The sequence below is a fragment of the Centroberyx affinis genome, unplaced genomic scaffold (assembly GCF_046629955.1).
Source record: "Centroberyx affinis isolate AG114_WGS23_722 - 3 ecotype Tasmania unplaced genomic scaffold, CSIRO-AGI_Caff_v1 ptg000679l_1, whole genome shotgun sequence".
NCBI lineage: Eukaryota > Metazoa > Chordata > Actinopteri > Beryciformes > Berycidae > Centroberyx > Centroberyx affinis.
Window position 1 is genome coordinate 42501 of NW_027279300.1, and position 19092 is coordinate 61592.

At 42.1% G+C, this 19092-nt stretch overlaps 2 protein-coding genes across 2 annotated transcripts in view; both read left to right on the plus strand.

Moving 5' to 3' along the window:
* LOC139643956 (microfibril-associated glycoprotein 4-like) overlaps window positions 1-978 on the plus strand; it is a 6876-nt gene extending 5898 nt beyond the window's left edge. Inside the window, exon 6 of the mRNA XM_071519279.1 lies at window positions 1-978. This exon is cut by the window's left edge and continues 229 nt beyond it. Within this exon, the coding sequence (XP_071375380.1) occupies window positions 1-25 (25 nt within the window). The 3' untranslated portion in view covers window positions 26-978.
* Window positions 979-10155: 9177 nt separating this feature from the next.
* Window positions 10156-17793, plus strand: LOC139643958 (protein phosphatase 1 regulatory subunit 3C-B-like). The gene is made up of 3 exons (XM_071519281.1): window positions 10156-10293; window positions 16353-16777; window positions 17070-17793. The coding sequence occupies exons 1-3, from the start codon at window positions 10280-10282 to the stop codon at window positions 17651-17653; spliced, it is 1023 nt and encodes a 340-aa protein (XP_071375382.1). The 5' UTR covers window positions 10156-10279; the 3' UTR covers window positions 17654-17793.
* Window positions 17794-19092: the final 1299 nt, after the last annotated feature.

Sequence of the window (19092 nt, forward strand, 5' to 3'; positions counted from 1 at the left end):
CATGAAGATCCGTCCCCTGAAGTAGTTTTCCAGGGCGGACACACAGCAGAATACCAGTAGTCGCTTGATCTTGCACCTAGTAAGCCTAAATCTATAAACAGGAACAGATATGTAGGGTCTAATAACGTGTAAGGATTTGCAAAAGAAGGCAAATATTTCAACTTTTAGTATAACAGCTCCACGCTAAAAACAGGTTTTGACTTCAAATGTACACCTTCCCCTACCAGGTGGAAAGTCTTCTGTAAAGTAGCTGCTGGCATGAAGACCTTGACCTGCTAGATGAAAACTTTCTGGAAAACCCAGAGGAACAAATTCAGAGCTTAAAGTCGGCAACAAGAAATCAGATCAGTGAACTGAAGAACTAAACTACAATTTCAGTAATAAAATTCTGAGGAAAACACTCAATACTTTTTGGGAATTTTTGGCATGAAAATATTTAAATTTAAAGACGTTGAATATATCCACGACCAGCAGCTTCAGTCCAGAAACATCGGTCTAGCGCTCCATCCAGCTGTAGCGGTCTAGAAACCAGAGGCGGAGCTTAACAATCTGCTCCAATCAGAATGAACTCAACCTTTGACCTTTAAGTTTTATCGGTTGCCAGACATGTCACTCAAACAAGAGTAGGTAGGGGAATTTACCTGATGTACAACATAGTAAAAATAATAATGATAAACTTTATTTCTATTGCACTTTTCTTACTCAAAGCAAGAAAATATGCAAACATGGACAAATGACGTCCAAGTAATTTGAAAGGAAAACAACAAAAATAAATAGGTAAATAAAATAAAATGTAAAACTAATTAGACTTCCTCACATGGAAGACTTGTGTGTTATTCCTACAGCATACAGTTCTGTTCTGCTTCTGTATTCCTACTTTCAAAATGCTCTTTAGTCATAATAGCTGCAGTAGTAACCATTAAGCTCTGACTTTGAATTGTTCTCTGCTGTGTGGTGACAATAAATCAGAAGCTAAGCATCAAAACTGATCTGATCTGGTGTGTTTCCTCGTCTCCTGTGTGTTTCTGTTTTCTGCGGTGAGCTCTTTCATGTATTCTGTCATTATGGAGGATGAACTCATGACGGACGGACCTGAAATTAATTACAATAAGGAGCCGAAGCAGAAGTTAATCAAATCGGCTGGTTTACTAGCGGGGCTTAGGGTTTGATTGTGTTGAAAATCATCTTGCAGCACCACAGTTACATGAGCAATTACAGAAAAATAATTTATTTCAACTTCTGCGGGAAAAGGCTTCAAGATTTAGTTGATATAGTGCAGTTACAGAGCTACGTTTTGTGCCTTGTTCATGTCAAAGGGATGCTGGGTAATGTAGTGTGGTAAACATAAATATGTTTAATCATTAGTTCTATCGATTGAATTTCAGCGAAAGCAGGCCGAGGAATAAATATCACTTGTTTCTGTAGCGGGTTTCGGAATAGGAAGCGTACGGTCTGTAGTTTGTTTATATCAAGTAACCTGCAGCGAACTGGAAGAGACAGCAGGAGGCGCTGTCTGTCTGAAGTGAAGAGATCTGCACCGAAACTCTTCATCAAGCTGGAGAGAGTCTTCACCTCACGATTATCATTCATATCTCTAAAATGTAGAGGATGCAGTGTTCTTCTTAAATCAGATGCATCTTCAAACACAAATCAACATCATCCTTATACTGCTATTGTCCTTTAAAAGGTTATACTGCAATGTAAACCACTGGAGGACACGATAGATTAGAATAGATTAGAATAGAATGATCAGAGCATTCCTTCAACAAGACTGAAAAACGATGAAGATAATTCTCTCTATTAAAGCCATGTCAAGTCTTTATTTTTCAAAGTACACAACTTAACTGTTAAAACAGATAGTGGCACCACATCAAACACAGAGTCCAGTGGGACCAGACGGGGGTCTGGCTGCTCAGGCTCCCAGGACAGGTGTGGATGTGCTACAGTGAGTGAAGCAGGGTGTTGCTGCAAACGAGCATGCTCAGACACAGATACAGATGTACTTTATTAATCCTGGGGGGGAATTTGGGTGTCACCCAGCAGCATTACATAAAAAACATATAATATTAACAAAACAATAACAAATACAGACAGTTCAACACAGCAGGAAAACCAACCTATTCTGGGTAAATTTCCTAATGTCATGCAACAGCTGACCAATAACATGAAATCTATGTTCTCCTATTGTAAGAGCCTTTTATCCATTTGTTTGTTTTGGTGTAATACACTTTTGTACAGCCAGGTGGCGGTTACCTGTAATGGGCTGCATTTATACAGGAAGGGGTAATGCAGCCAGGTGTGCAGCCAGAAGAGAAAGGAGTTGCAGGCCCCTAATGCAAATAACCCATCCACTCATATGCAGTTGGAGATGAAGAAGGTCAGGAGTGCATTTGGGGGTCAGAGTGTCTCATCAGATGACCTTTTGGAGGCAGAAATTTCCATCATTCGCTGCACTCAGTAGCAGCGGTTCAAGGAGGAAATTGATGCACTCTCATCTGGAAGGTCTGCAGTCAGAAAGGAAAGTCCTATTTACAAACTGGATCCTTTAAAAGATCAGCATATCTCAACTCTCATCCTTAGGCATATTCCCCAACAACTGGGCCATAGTGGAAGAAACCACACACTATCCAAACTAAGGAGGAAGTACTGGATTACAAAGGCTAATTCAGCAATGAGGAAAATCATATCTGACTGCTGTGCTTGTAGACGCTACACTGTGAGAGCAGGTGAACAGAAAATGGCGGACCTGCCAGTGGAAAGGATTTTGCCTGATCTCCCTCCATTTACGAGTGTTGGAGTCGACTATTTCGGGCCAATTGAGGTGAAGAGAGGGAGAAGCCTGTGTAAACGCTATGGAGTGATTTTTACCTGTTTGGCAAGCAGAGCTGCTCACCTAGAGGTGGCGAACTCCCTGGACACCGACGCATGCATTAATGCTTTGAGACGATTTATGAGCAGAAGAGTTTCTCATATGCGATCCGACAACGGAACCGATTTCGTTGGCGCAGAAAGAGAACTAAGGGAGGCTCTTGCAGGATTAAATCACAGCAAAATACAGGGAGCACTACTTCAACATGGAATCAAGTGGAGTTTCAATCCACCGTCAGCAGACACTGGACGATGATGGACTTCATACAGTTCTCTGTGAAGTTGAGGCACTAAGCTGTCCGAGGATCCCGATGATCTTGAACCTCTTACGCCCAATCACGTTCTCCTCATGAAAGGCAAACCTGCCTTACCACCCGGACTGTTCGTGAAACAAGATCTGTATGTGAAAAGAAGGTGGAGACAGGTTCAATATATCTCAGATCTGTTCTGGAAACGATGGGTGCAGGAGTACCTTCCTTTGCTTCAGGAACGGCAAAAATGGAACCAAGAGAAAAGAAGTCTTGTTCCTGGGGATATTGTCTTAGTGGTGGATTGGACTGCTCCTCGTGGCTCTTGGCTACTCGGCAGAGTGCTGAAACCTTTCCTGACAAGAATGGTCTTGTACGGTCTGTTCGTCTCAAGACAAAGTGTAACGTTATGGAAAGACCTGTAACCAAACTTTGCCTATTAAAGGCAGCCTCAGATCTCTAACTGATGCTGATGCAGCATGTTGTGTATACAAATACTAGTTACCTATAACCCTAAGAACATTATGTGTGTTTAATGACTCTTTGTTTGTATTGTTTAGAATTGTTGTCTGCCTGCCATTAACAATTAGGGGCCGGAGTGTAAGAGCCTTTTATCCATTTGTTTGTTTTGGTGTAATACACTTTTGTACAGCCAGGTGGCGGTTACCTGTAATGGGCTGCATTTATACAGGAAGGGGTAATGCAGCCAGGTGTGCAAGAAACTATGTAAATATGTCTGAGCAATAAATGGGAGCAGCAAAAGCAAAGTTAAACGTCTGGACATTGTAAATGGTTTGTGCGCTACACAGCCGAATTACTTTCCCCGACATGCAACAATATAGTGACTTACTGGAAAGCCACTATACCTATGTTTCTGTCTATGCTCCTATCCAGTGTCGGGGTAAGGAGTTACGTAATATAACGTGTTACGTAATATTATTACTTATCTGAGTAACGGAGCAGTGTAATGAGTTACTGTTTTAAATCAAGTAATAATATTACAGTTACTTTTGTAAGTACTGTAATAATATTACTGGTCGGAGGATTCAAAGAGCAGCTGGAACTTCCTCTTGTGTTTTTCCTCAGCTGCTGCAGGTCTGATGGAGCCTCCCCGCTCGCTCCGGTAAAAAAGTCTTCGCCTGCTAAGCGTCTGGAAGCCGTCAGATGCTGTGAGACAGAACCTGACCCGCCGTGTGGAGCGGAAAGTTAGGAAGACATTGTGAGTCCAAGTCTTTTGATGGAAATCTCTCGTTCTCGCTCGATAAAACAAGACACAAGATCAGCTTCACTAACAGCAGGACCTACCTGGCTCTCTTTTCCTGAGGCAGAGAGTCGAAGAGTCGGGAGGAGGACTGAATCGCCTTGGAACCAAATTAAAGGGGCAGTTGTGTTTTTTTTTACATGGAAAAACTTGTGATTGTCTTTTTCCTTTTGAGTTTCAGCTGTTTGTTTGGACTGAGCAAGAAAATGCAGCAACATTGAAGAGTTCTACTGGTCTGGAGGGTTAAAAAAGCAGCTTTGAAAATTATTTTGCCTACACACAATGTTATTTTATTTTTCAACAGCTCACTGTGAGCTTGTAGGCATTATGCTACTTAATCCTCATTTAGGAACTTTATTTTATTTACTCATTTAGTGTTTGTTTACATTTGCTGCCAATCATAAGTTCTTAATTAGGAGTGAAGAGGTTGTTTTATCTCTTTAAATAAAGAGTTAAAAGACATTATTTTGTGCCCGTCTTTCAGCACCGTACCACCGGTTGGACTTATCTGCATAATTGCCTTGAGTGAAATAACTGAAGTAATGTAACTAGTAATATAACTAGTTACCATATACAGAAAGTAATAAAGTAACTTAATCACACTACTTTTAATAAGGAGTAATAAGTAATAAATAATATATTACATTTTGAAAGCAACTTCCCCAACACTGCTCCTATCTATAACAATTGTTAATTACCAGATAATTACCTGTTAATTACAGGTAATTATTAATAATACTACTAATAATAACAATAATATTGTAATAATAATGCTGATAATAATAATAATAAAAAATATATAATATTATAATGATATTAATAATAATAATAATCACCTGTTCATTACTGGTAATGAACATGTGATTAACTCCACCGGAAAAAGTGATTAGCAGCTAATTGATATTAACAAAAATGAACTTGTTATTAACAGTTTCATAACATGTGACTGACAATGAACAGGTAACTGATAGGTGCTTAACAGTTGATTGACAGGCAATTCACAGGTGAACAGGTGATTAATAGGTGAATGACAGGTGAATGATCAATCTGCTGCTAAATTTGAATCTATTTTATCGAGACCAAGGCCGATCTCGAGTACTACAACACAAGTACTAGTAGCAGTAGCAGTAATAGTATCAGTAGTAGCAGTATCAGTAGTAGCAGTAGTAGTAATAGCAGTAGCAGTTGTAATGTTATATTAATAGATAAATAATAATGTCACACTTGGCTGTGCTGGTAAGTGCTGCTTTACTCATGATGATCAAGTTTGCGACAGCCGTCAATCATCAGTCAATCCAGCCTGTCTGTACGACAGCTACTGTTCAGTACAGCAGCAGTAACAGTAGTAGTAGCAGCAGTAGCTAATAGTAGTAGCAGTAGCAGTAATAGCCATAGTAGTAGTAATAGTAATAGTAGTTCATTAGCACTGTACAGTGTAAAGATGTGTTACTGCAGTGAGTGTTGTGTTCTAATCAGTTTCTGGGTTCCTCTGTCTGAGTTTGTGTTTGTCCTGTTGGACAACAACGCCTGAGACAGGCAGACAGACAGGCAGGCAGACAGACAGACAGGCAGACAGACAGACAGACAGGCAGGCAGACAGGCAGACAGGCAGACAGACAGGCAGACAGACAGGCAGGCAGGCAGACAGACAGACAGGCAGGCAGGCAGGCAGCAGGCAGACAGACAGACAGACAGGCAGGCAGGCAGGCAGGCAGCAGGCAGACAGACAGACAGACAGACAGGCAGACAGACAGGCAGGCAGGCAGACAGACAGACAGGCAGGCAGGCAGGCAGCAGGCAGACAGACAGACAGACAGGCAGGCAGGCAGACAGGCAGATATATTTTCTTTTCTGTTAATTTTCCCCAATTATGGAGAGCAGCTTATAAGAAATCTTGGCTTCCACCGAAGGCCAGGCTTTCAAATTTACAAAAGAAACAATTTGCCAAAAATAATAAACAAAGAAAAAAAAAGAAAGAAACTCAGTACTATTCCAGTACAGATAACACGTCACAGAAATGGTGATAAATTGGCACAAATGTGGCACAGATACAGCAGCAGCAGCTCTATAAACAGAAGAACACAGAAACATATTCACCACACTGCCCTGTGAACTGAAATATCTGTGCTAATATATCAGCTTTAGCAGCCACTTCAGTTCACAGATCACAAACCGCTCTGCAGGTGTGAGGTTTTCAATCCACAACCATCTGTGATCCGACCAAGACAAAATGTGGTCTGTTATAAGTGCATCAAACCACATTAAACCACCTTTTACAGAATTGTGCAAAATAAGCTCAAAACCACATAAGATGCTTGATAAATGTTCTCACTGTTGGAAGCAGCGGCCAAACCCAGAGAAAAGCAGCGTGTTGTGTTGTACTTCCTGTATTTTCCCAGCATTCCCTGACCACTCAGCAGAAATGGTGAAGCCACGCCCCCTGCTGTCCACAGTGAGCATCGCCAGCCGGATCGCAGCAACGGAGGACTTCATCCCATGGAGGGTTTACTGACCGGGCCCGGGCCCAGGGGCCCAAGAGCTCCGGGGCCCCTGAGCCAGAGCCTGATACATGATGCTGCTGTCACTAACTGTACTACTGCCCTGCAGTCAGAGGACTTTCATATCAACACCGAAGACCCCAAATCCCCCCATAATAACCTAAACATTAGTTTTGGAGGTGTCACATGGCTCTGTCACAGTGAGTGTTCCCCTCAGTTTATCTACAGCACTTTAGCAGTAAAGCTCTGCATTATTGTCCAAAGGTCTTGTAATGTAAAGTCATGGATTAAGAAGAATGTTGTTTTCCCTCCTGGTCTGTCAGCAGAGCCGCTGACTCACCATGCAGCTGCTGTGTGGACACACAGCAGATTTTGAAGCATTGCAGGTAATCAGAGGCATTTTTCACTTTAAAATATGTTTTTTAGGGCTAGAATAATGTTTGCACCTTGTAATTCCTTTGTAATTGTTTATTTAGTTTTCTCTCCCATAAGTGCAATAACAAAAAAAGATAATAGGCATAGCAATATTATATACGCGATGAGCCTAGTATCCCTATATGTTATCATCATCTTTCAAAACAGATAAGCTTGTGTCCACTTTCCATCACTAGATGACCGGGTGTGTCGGGGCTGTCCATAGAGGGCGCTGTTACAGTCTGAGGTCTGGAGACAGAGGACAGACTGGTTCAGCCTTCAGAGCTCTGCCTGCTTTTGCTATTTAATTTGCAACATGACTTACATTCAGTTGTGAGACTTAAACGGATTCTACAATCATATTCAGATATGTGTTTTTCTAACATGCTGTTGGCTTTGAGTGTGTCAGTCCTGAGCTGTAAATCCTGAGCAGAGATTCAGGGGATATTGTGCGATTGCCTCTGCGTATACTTGTGCCGTTTACTTGTTGCAATCATTTCTTGTTGTGGTGGCTGGGGGCCTTTACTAGGTATCTGTGCCCAGGGGCCCTTTGACTCATAATCCGCCTATGCTTCATCCACATGGATTTTATTTCCCGTAGATATTATTATTTTACCACCTGGTTTCACACGTCAACACACATCTCGATGCGATCGTTATATTTAGCGCTCATGTAAACACCTGCGTGGCGATCTTCCTTCAGAATGATTTCATTCAGAATGAAAATAAAATTCTCATGTAACCGCAGCTCCTGTAAAGCATCCAGTCGATGGATCTGAAAAGTTTCCCTTCGGTTAAGTTTGCCCTCTGTGTGAAACCCAGACTCGCCGACCCTCCCGGTTTTCCCGGGAGACTCAGGTTTTCATCGCCCTCTCCTGGTTTCCTCCCGGGTCGATTCTCCCGTGTTTCTCCTGATTTATGACAATTTTTTTTTTTTTATGACTTTTTTTTCCCTTTTCGTTATCACAACCTGTTTCTGGCACTGTACAGCGTGTCTAAGCCCTACGACTCTAAAATTTGACTGTTTCCACCCGGACAACAATACAGCTACACCAAACGTATCGTTTCCATGGCGATGAGAGCGGCTCTCCTCGTCCTCCTCAGTGAGCGACTGCCTCTTCCTGACGGAGAGAGAAACGGAGAGTTCAAAGAGAAAGAAATACTCGTGTAAATTTCAGACGTCCTGGAAAGAAGAATTCCTGTTTCTCACGGGAAGTTTTACAGGAAAGCGCCGTGCGTTTTGTAAAATCTGCCGCGTCGATTTTTCCGTCGAGCGTGGGGGGGGGGGGGGGGTCACATCGACGTGAATCACCATGGAGACGCTGAGAAACATGAGAAGGTGATGACAGGGCACCAGGGCCAGCAGAGCATCAGGCCTGCTGGGGAAAGCCAGACCTGATGCAGGATATGCTGAGACTCAGACGGCTGAGCAGAACATCTCCTTCATGCCAGAGGGGCGAATTATTCTGCATTCTGTCCTGAGATTCTTAAAATTAAAAGTATTTAACATAAAAATGCTGTTGCAGTGTACTTATTATTTTGTTATTTTCATTCTTTAAAAGTCACCAGAATGCAGGAAACAAAGTCTCTGAAACTCAGTTTTTTCTGGGGGACGACCCCCAGGAACCTGACTTCCCAGACGGTTTGTTACTCAGAACCATCTGGGAAGTCGTCCTTGGAAACTGTTTGGAAAGGTCAGGCTCTTTCAAAAAATACTTGGCAGGTGATTGGCTGAAGCATCTGTCTATCACCGTCTATCACGGGCTAACTTCAACCGGTCAGATCAACGAACCGTATAAACAAACTCTTAATGAAGCCGCTCGGGAGTTCAGAAGTAACTGATGTCACAGCAGCATGTCGCCTCTTTAGGAGCCGCCATGTTGTGAACGAACAGTCGCTTCTCGCTCCACACCTAAGCCCCGCCCCCAGCTGACCTCACGGGACGCCGATTGGTCCGACCCGCTGTGGTTCGGCCACAAACGCAGAACTCGAAGCCTGGCGAGACGGATTCTCGCGTGATCGTGATCTCGCGAATCCAGCTGCCTCGCAAGGTAAGACCCCCAGACCTTTGGTTTCAAAATCCTCCCTATGTTTGAGGTCTCAAGGTTGGCAAGTGTGGCAAACCCCCCCCGCCCCCGACCCTTCTGAACTCTTCTGAACCCTAAACCCACCGGCGGGGTTTAGAGTTCAGAAGAGGATGGAGGAAGAAAGTCTCTCCTCCGTCTGTTGACCGTCAGTAAACAGACAGTCAGTCTGTGGTTCAGCTGATGGAGCCGCCTGTCAGACCCCCAGATGATCAGAGTTTGGGTGCGCTTGTTACAGGACACCCAGCACCCGCCTGGTCATGTGACAGGCAGGAGGGCAGAGAGACAGACAGACAGACATGAAGGATGGAGAGAGAGAGAGAGAGAGAGAGAGAGAGAGAGAGAGGAGTGGAGTTTAATTTCTCTCAGCAGAGTAAAAACAGTTCAGAGTCTGAAGCGGCTCTGCAGAGTTTCTGTTCATCAGGCAGACGCTGCTTTTCTGTTCTGCTTGTTTTCTGGTTTTCTGGCCAAACTCCGCCCCGCTGCACGTCACCGCCCAGGAGCGCGTAAACGAGCGCGCCCCTATGTGCGCACGCTCTCGCTGTCTCTCTCTTCTTCTCTCTGATTGGACAGAAACGTCAGCAGCTGGCGGGAGGGAGCGCTGATTGGTCGATCCCAACTGACTACAGGTCTCTCTCTTTCTGTCTGTCTCTCTCTCTCTCTCTCTCTCTCTCTCTCTCTCTCTCTCTCTCTCTCTCTCTCTCTTTCTCTCTCGGTCGGGGGGCGTGGCGGCGGAGCGCGAGAGCAGGCGAGCTGCGGTTCTGTTTCATAATGGTTACAATGTGAAAAGAAAAGAGAAGACGATCTTCTTTTTTCTTCTTTTTTTCTTCTTTTTCGTTTGTTTTTGGATTCATCAGTTTTTCCTCTACTGGATTCATCTGAGTTCCTGTTGATCCAGACTCTTCAATGAACTGTACCAGGTGAGAGAGAGAGAGAGAGAGAGAGAGAGAGAGAGAGAGAGAGAGAGAGAGCGAGAGAGAGAGGATGTATGGAAGGAAAAAGTACAGAAAAAGGCGAGAGAAAGAAAGAGGGAGAGAAGAAGAGTACCACAGAAAGAGGGAGAGAGAGACAGAGGATGACTATAGAAAAAAGGTTGAGCGAGTGCGCGTGTGAGAGAGACAATAGATAAAGAGAGAGAGGGACAGAGAGAGAGAGAGAGACAGAGAGAGAGAGAGAGAGAGGGATAATAAACTGCGCAACAGCAGGTTCTGCAGGATCACTGATCATCTGTCTTTTATTTCCTGTCAGAAGTCGATATTTACTAATCGATCAACTCATTTCTATCACAACATCACTGTTTTAATGTTGCTTCAGCTTCCTGTTTGCAGTTCTTCCTGTTTCAACCAACCTGCCCCCCCCCCAGGCAAAGTTAGTTTCCTAAAATAAACTGTGTTATGTGACCATTCAGTTGCAATATTTAAATTCATTTCAAAATGTCTTAATTTCATAATATGATTCCCGCTGTAAATGACAAAAGGAAAAACACAGTTCACACATATTTTAGATTCTTTTGCTGTAATTTTCATATTTTCTGTCCTGGTGTTGAATTTATCAGCTGTATAAGTTTAGATGCTCCTCATCTGCTCTATTATAATTCACATTATAGTTTTATTTACAGTTTGCTGTTACTGTTTAATTTCCAAACAGGGATCAACAAAGTTTCATCTCATCTCATAAAAAAACAGCATAGAGAACAATAAGTTCACTGTAAACTCTGCAGAGTCCCACAGAAACGCTACAGGAACGTTACGGGAACACTGTGAGAACACGAGAGCAGCTTCACCTCAGTTCACAGACGAGACCTGGACCGGATCGTGGATCTGGTTTTAGGACAGACTAGTAATACCTTCCTGAATAAAAGTCTGCACTCTGCCCTGAGTGTGAGGAGGAGTGGAAGTGAAGACTGTTCGTGAGTCTCTTCAGTCTCTTCAGTCTCTTCAGTGTCTTCAGGGTCTTCAGTCTCTTCAGTCTCTTCAGTGTCTTCAGTGTCTTCAGTCTCTTCAGTGTCTTCAGTCTCTTCAGTCTCTTCAGTGTCTTCAGTCTCTTCAGTCTCTTCAGTGTCTTCAGTCTCTTCAGTGTCTTCAGTCTCTTCAGTCTCTTCAGTCTCTTCAGTCTCTTCAGTGTCTTCAGTCTTCAGTCTCTTCAGTGTCTTCAGTCTCTTCAGTCTCTTCAGTCTCTTCAGTGTCTTCAGTGTCTTCAGTCTTCAGTCTCTTCAGTCTCTTCAGTCTCTTCAGTCTCTTCAGTGTCTTCAGTCTCTTCAGTGTCTTCAGTCTCTTCAGTGTCTTCAGTGTCTTCAGTCTCTTCAGTGTCTTCAGTCTCTTCAGTGTCTTCAGTCTCTTCAGTCTCTTCAGTCTCTTCAGTGTCTTCAGTGTCTTCAGTCTCTTCAGTCTCTTCAGTCTCTTCAGTCTTCAGTGTTGAAGTGTCTCTGAGCAAGACGAGTCGCTCTGGAGAAAGCTGAATGACAGATAATCATGTAAATCTAACCTGAAAACAAAATATTCATACAATCCACACACACACACACAGCATACAGGACAGGATGTTGTTGCTTTAAACTCAGTGAAGAGGAAGAGAAGAGGAGCATCGCACCAGAAACTAACTGACCCAACCAGTCCTGTGATCTGGATCCATTATTACTGCATTTAATATAAAGTCCAGGCAGGCAGTTGACTGCTGAACTGAATTTTTGACTTGAAATATCTTAAGCTTTAAAAATGTTCCTCCTCTGTGAGTTAGATCAGATGGCTTCTGTCTCTGTTAGAGCCCAGACTCCAGTGCAGAGGGACAGGGAAAATACTACACATAAATATCATAATAATCTTTATTTAAATAGCACTTTTCAAAACAAAGTTACAACGTGCTTCACAGTCAGAAGGGATAAAAGAACAAAAGACAGAACAATAGATCAGGAAGGTAAAAGTGATAAAACTAAAATATATAATTAAAGAATGCAATGCACTTCCTTCTTATTAAAGACCGATCAGCTTTTTATCATAAACAGTGGTGGAGTGTTTAGTGTGAAGTTTATCTGCTGTGGTAAACAGTGTTGGGGAAAGTTACATTTGAAACTAACTAGTTACTTTACTGTGTTACTTGCCCTAAATAATAACAAGTTATTTTACTAAGTTAGTCTTTATTAACTCGTTAGAGTACTTTCACGTTACCCACTTAAAAACAGGCCTTTAAAACACGTCTTCTGCTGATGTCATCACTCTTAATGTAGAGAAGTCATCACTGAGCATCAGGTCTGGGTCACAGTCTGAAGTAACAAGCTGCTGCTGTCTGAAGAAAACCTCAAACCTGGTTCACAGGAAACCAGTCAGATCACAGAAGCCTGAACTGATCCGGTCCGGTCTCAAAATAAACAGCAGACTGACTCACAAGCTTTCAATTCAAATCTTCAGGTTAGATAGTGAAGCTAAACTGACAGTTAGCAATAATGTTCTGATCCTTCTCTCCCATCAGTTCAGAGTATATATGATATGATATGTGAATATCAACATCTCCGAGTTCTGCAGTTTATTGTTGTTCATTCTGAAAGTCGTGAGCTGCAGTCTGCGGCAGCATCATGTCGAGCAATACTTTGTTTTGTTTTTTATTTGCACTAACTAGACTTTTTTTTTTTATTTGCACATACACATCAAACACAAACACATTGAATACAACGCACACCAAAACCAAATGACAACAAACGCAGTCACATCACCACAAAAGACACAAAACACGAAACAAAACAAAAAACAACAACAACAACAACCACAACAGGACAAACACACAACTACAGAACCACTTCTTTGTTCTTTGAGCCAATAGACACCACCAACATCTCATTGTCATTAGCTATTATTTTCTCCAGAATATAATAATGCTTAACCATTGCTTTAAAATAGCCTAATGTTAGCATTGATTGTGTTTGGGTTCTAAATATAAAGAACTTCCCTAATAAAATCAAAAGATTACAAATGTCCTCACACCCATCCCTTAGATCTCTGAGTATTATAGATTGCATAGAAATGTCCAAATGTTGTAATACTGGTTCTAGCCATTTTTTAACCTCGATCCAAAAGGATTCTACTATTGGACAGAACCAGAAAAGATGTAATAAATCCTCACTATCCTCTGCACAAAATCAACAATAAGATTCTTCAATACCCCATACATTTAACATCTTTTTTGTAGCCAGTACAACACTTTAATTTGAATATTCAAATCTTTTGTAATTTTATGAATCAAACTAAATACTCGTCTCCATGGAATGGGCGTGTCAAATATCTCCTCCCAATAACAATGCATTTTATATGGGGTATCAATTAAATTGTTACTTGTTAACATAAAGCTGTATACAACATGGTTGATCGTTACATTTGATAGCCAGTTGTGACATTTACTATGATGTTTACAAACAGTCAACTTCTTAAACCCCTTCAACTTCCTTTTCCATATAAATGGAATAGCAGTAACTAGTTGATTATATTGAATGTGTGCATACATCTCCATATACATTACAAAATTCTTCAAACATAAAAATATTACCTTTGTATCAATAATGTCATTAATAAAGATTATACCCTTCTCAACAAAAGAGACCAAAATTGTGGTTTACCATTAATAAGAATATTGTTCAACCAGTAGAGTTAGTAGAGTTCACCAATAGAGTTCAACCAGACGATCTGAATTAAGATTTCATCTTTTTTTTCTGGTGGAGAATATTGGAAATGTAACCATGCATTAAATATATCTTTGAAAAAAGTAAGGATGTATTTTTTAGGTATTCCTTTAAAAACCAAGAAATGTGGAATAAATGGGAATATATTTGTCTTAAGTATGGGGTTTAAATGTTTCAAAATTTTACATGTTGTACTAAGTGGATTTTTATATTTTGTCTGTAACCAAGATGCTTTCAATGACTGGACAAGAGCTTTGATATTAAGTAAATTTAGACCATCATTGTCGTAGGAATTATATGCATTTCCACTTGATCCTCTGGTTTTCCTGTCGTACGCCTCTAGAGGGCTCAAAGCTGTCCGATAGATATCCATATGTCATGATAAACCACCTTAAACCACTGAATAAAGGAACCACCAAAATTAAAATAGTGAAGACATCTGCAAATAAAATTCCATTTTATCGTATCAAAGGCTTTCTCAAATTTGTCAATAAAAAATAAACCTGGAAGATTATTTTTTTCATAGTGTTTGGTCATTATGGATTATTGCTTGATTATTATTGATTATTGCTGGATTTTACTTTTTTCATCCTCAGAGCTAAGCATTTAGATAAAATTCGAGAGGCCTCCAGTTCTTAATATTCTCTGGGTTTTTATATTGTCCATTAACTTCCTGCTTTAGCAATAATGAAATCACACCTTCCCTCTGAGTTGGAGATAGTTTTCCTTGTTCATATGAAAATTTAAAGTATGCAAGAAGATAATTTTTAATCCCAGAGAAAAAGGTTTGGTACACCTCAATGCGTATACCGTCCAATCCTGGGGACTTCCATTTCTGAAAGGAGTAAATGGCTGTTTATAACTCATCCTCCATCAAACCTTCACCAGAGTTTTTTTGTGATTCTGTCAATGTTCTAACCCCCTTCGGAAAAAAATGCCTATATTCTCTCTCGCTTTATGGACTATATTTTTTTCTGGGAAAATTATATTAAAAAACCTTACTTCCTCTTGTAATATTAGTTGTGGTAATGTAAAGCACAACCCCTCTGGTGAAACCAATTTTGTAATATTTGTTTTGCTTTGATTCTGATAATTTAATCTAAGAAAGAATCTGGTACACTTTTCTCCCTTTTCCATCCATGTTGCCCTTGAACGATAAATAACACTTCTTACTTTCTCCATATGAAGGATTTCTAATTCTCGCTGTTTTCGTTCTGTTTTTGTAAAATTTCTGTTGATGGATTCACGGTTATATCTATTTGATAATTAGGTTTTTCTATCTCTACATTCAGTTGTTCTGCCAACAAACTGCTTTCTTTTTAATTTCCTTCCCTAACTAAACATTTAACCATTTGGAAGAAAAATAAAAGTAGCGAAATGTAAGTTTGAGAAAGTAAATAATAACTGATTACATCAATTTTCTATAAACGTGTTGCCACAAAAAAATAATCTGATTACTCTAACACATTACTATGTAAGACGTTACCCCCCCCCCCCCCCCCAACACTGGTGATAAAACACAAGGTCTCTAGTGAACTGGATCTAACTGCTTCAGAGGAGAAGAAAAACGTCTCTATAATCAAACACAGACAAGACTGTGGATTGGACAATTTTGGACAGTTTTCTACCATCCAAAGAGAAGCAGGCTTTGTTTCTGTGCAAAATCCAATTTTTATCTTCAGTTTGTGAGTAAGGTGTTCCACATGGGTCTTGAATGATACTCTAGTATCAAGCCGTATTCCCAGGTATTTATATGACTGTAAAAGTTTAATTTGGGAACTACATTTTACAATTTGTGTACCATTTAGCGTAGGAATGCTAAGATAGCATATTGAATAACATATTTATTTTTGTCTGAGTTTAAAACAAGATTGAGATTGATGAGAGATTTGGAGAGCATCAAAGCCAGACTATAATAGGATAATTATTATTATAATAATAATATAATAGGAGCCTGGTTTTCACACATTCAGTGTGGTATCATCAGCGTAGAAATTGATATTATATCGTTGCGTTGAAAAAACTGTATTAATTACATAGTATATAATGAGAAAAAGTGTGGACCAAGGATAGAGCCTTGTGGAATGCCTTTACTGATCCCTAGAAAGCTTGAGTCAGTGCCAACAGCAGTCTGACTTCCAGAGTTTGCAGAGAAACAGTTACAGGCAAAATGATCTTCAAGTAACACGTTGTCCCTCTTTCCCTCTGTGTCTCTCACCCTGCCTTGCTCTCTCTCTCCGTCTCTCTCCCTCTGTGTCTCACCCTGCCTCTCTCTCTCTCTCCCGCTATGTCTCTCGCCCGGCGTCTCTTCAGGGTTCTACACATTCTGAACCCTCGCCCTGGGGTCCCATCTCCCATCATGCCCGTTGACATGGCGATGAGAATCTGCCTGGCCAGCTCGCCGCCTCTGCGCTCCTTCCTCAGTAACTATGACAACCACTGCAATTCCCCGGCAACTGTGCTGTTGTCGCGCTGCGAACCGCTGCGACCCTGCCTGGCCTCCGGACGCTGCGGCAGTAACAGCTTCGCCTCAACGACCGCGACCATGGCGAGCGCCGGTAGCCTGGCGTGGCCGAGGAGGAAGAAGAAAAGCGTGGCGTTTGCCGACTCGCGGGGCCTGGCGCTGACCACCGTCCACGTCTTCGACGAGGCCGAGGACGAGCAGCTAGCCGAGCTGCAGTTCCACCTGACTGACCTGGAGGGCGCCACCGCCAGACTCAGACTGGGAGATGACCCAGGTGACTCGATCAAAGAACAGTTATGATGATGATGATGAAGTGTGTCATACTGGAATGATCCTTCAGGGAAATTCTCTTCATTATTATTATTATTTCAATTATTACAGTAATGATGCTAACTGACCCCTCCTTGTTCTCAGCTCCTGGTGTTATGCTAGCTGACCTTCCCTCCTAGCATTCTGAGGCTAACTGACCCCTCCTTGTTTTCTTCTCTTAGTGTTATGGTGCTGGTTGACAAATCCATTTTTTCCAGTTCTAACAGTCTGACCTGTCCTTTATCTTCCTCTGCCAGACCCTGCAGAACGTGGTTCTGCTCTGGTTCTGGACTTCACTCAGCCGGGTGCAGACTACCTGGAGCTGAGGAACCGACTCAAAGCCCAGCACGTCTGCCTGGAGAGCTGTTCTGTCCAGGAGCACTCGCTCTCTGGCACCGTCCAGGTCCGAAACATCAGCTTTGAGAAGTCTGTCTCAATCCGGATCACCTTCGACTCGTGGCGTTCCTTCCAGGATGTTCCGTGTCAGCACCTGAACAACGTCTACGGCTGTCCGGACACCGACACCTTCTCCTTCACCATTCCAGTCCCAGAGGTCCTGGAGCCATCAGAGCGGGTGGAGTTCTGCCTTCAGTATGAAGCTCGGGACCAGACCTTCTGGGACAACAACCATGGGAACAACTATGGGCTGTTGGCGTCGGACCCGGACGGAAACCCGACCAGGAGCAGCAGTGGAACCGCCGGGATGGAGATCCGCAGAGACGACGGACGAGAGCGGTCGGAGATGGAGTTTGATCGCTTTGGAAGCCCCAGGACATCGGCTGGGATCTTCCCTGAGTGGCAGAGCTGGGGACGCATAGAGAACAGCGCCCCCTACTGGTGAGGACACACCGGACACATTCCATGTCGCAGTCACTCCATTTGTCTCCCTGGAATGAATGAGTCAGAACAGCCACAGGGGAAAAGAAAACAATTGTATTGAAGTTGTTAAAGATTCATGGGACTTTAATATGAGCGATGTTAAGTCACATTTTACCTTCTGGAGTTTATCCAAGACGTGGTGGTAGGATACACTATGGGCTTCTTTCACTCGCGTCACTTTACTTCCCCAAAATGAATTCATCTGAGTGCTGATTTGAAGCTTCTACTAGAGATTCATAAACGCCTGCACACGAGTGGCAAAGCCTAGTTTTACCCCCTAGAGGTTTGCTGAGCAAAGTGTCAGGTCTCAGGAAAATAGGCTTCAGAAGGTTTCAGTTAAACGTCACAAGACCTCATGGGAGTTTCTTAAGAGATACATAAGGATTCATAAGTGCTTCATAAAAGCATCCCAAGAAGGCATTAAACTTCACAAGACCTCAGAAGGCTTCACATTTTCAAACATGGCAATTGTTTCCCATGGCAGTAGCATGCAAAAAGAGATTAATAAGAATCTCATAAGGGCTTCGTAAAAGCATCCAAAGGATTCATTAAACTTCACAAGGCCCCATAAGGCCCCATAAGGCTCCATAAGTCTCACAAGGATTCAAAAGTGCTTTCTAAAAGCCTCCCAAGGATTCATTAATGGTTCAAGCCTTATTGCTTCATACACCTCCATAAGGCTTTATAATGCCATGTACATCTTTATAAGGCTTCATTAGATCACATAAGGTTTCACCCAAGTCTCCATAAGAGCTTCATAAGGACTCAGAGGCGCCATGGAAAAGGATCCAAAGGATTAATTGAACTTCACAAGGCTCCATAACGCTTCATCCCAGTCCCGGTGTTGGACACTCAGCAGCATGAAGACGGAGGAGGGAAGAGGATTTACAGGCATTCAATTCTAGCGATTCAGGGATCTTCAAATCTTCAGGATGGATCGTACACTTTCTCCATATTTCCTGTTGTTTTCCTGAACCCCCCCCCCCCCCCCATCCCTTTCCGCCATGACACCTGATTAATGACTCTCAACACAAACAGTTCACCCTGCAGGATGTCCAAGTCCTGAAACAGCTCTAAGACAACATCAGCACCTTGACAGGAAGACCTACAGTCTCAGCCTGATACACTGTGTTCAAAAGATTTAAGATGCCTGAAACAAACCCATTTCTACCTAGAGACAAGTTGGGTTTCAGAGAAACAAAAGAAAAAAAATGAAAAAATTTGTTTAGACTAAACTTTTAATTTTAGAAATTTGTGCTGTGGACTAAAAAAAAGGAAAATACTTTTGTTGACTTGAAAAGTGTGAAGTGCTGATCCTGCTCCTGTGTGTTAAACCTCGATGCCTTCAGCTCGGGGCTCAGTTCACCTTCAATTCAGTCAAACCAGGATCTTCACAAGTAA

What these genes read in the sequence shown, in the direction of transcription:
- LOC139643958 (XM_071519281.1), top strand. An exon ending in CAGACTGGGAGATGACCCAG is followed by an intron (nt 16,778 to 17,069) that starts GTGACTCGATCA and finishes TTCCTCTGCCAG; the next exon opens with ACCCTGCAGAACGTGGTTCT.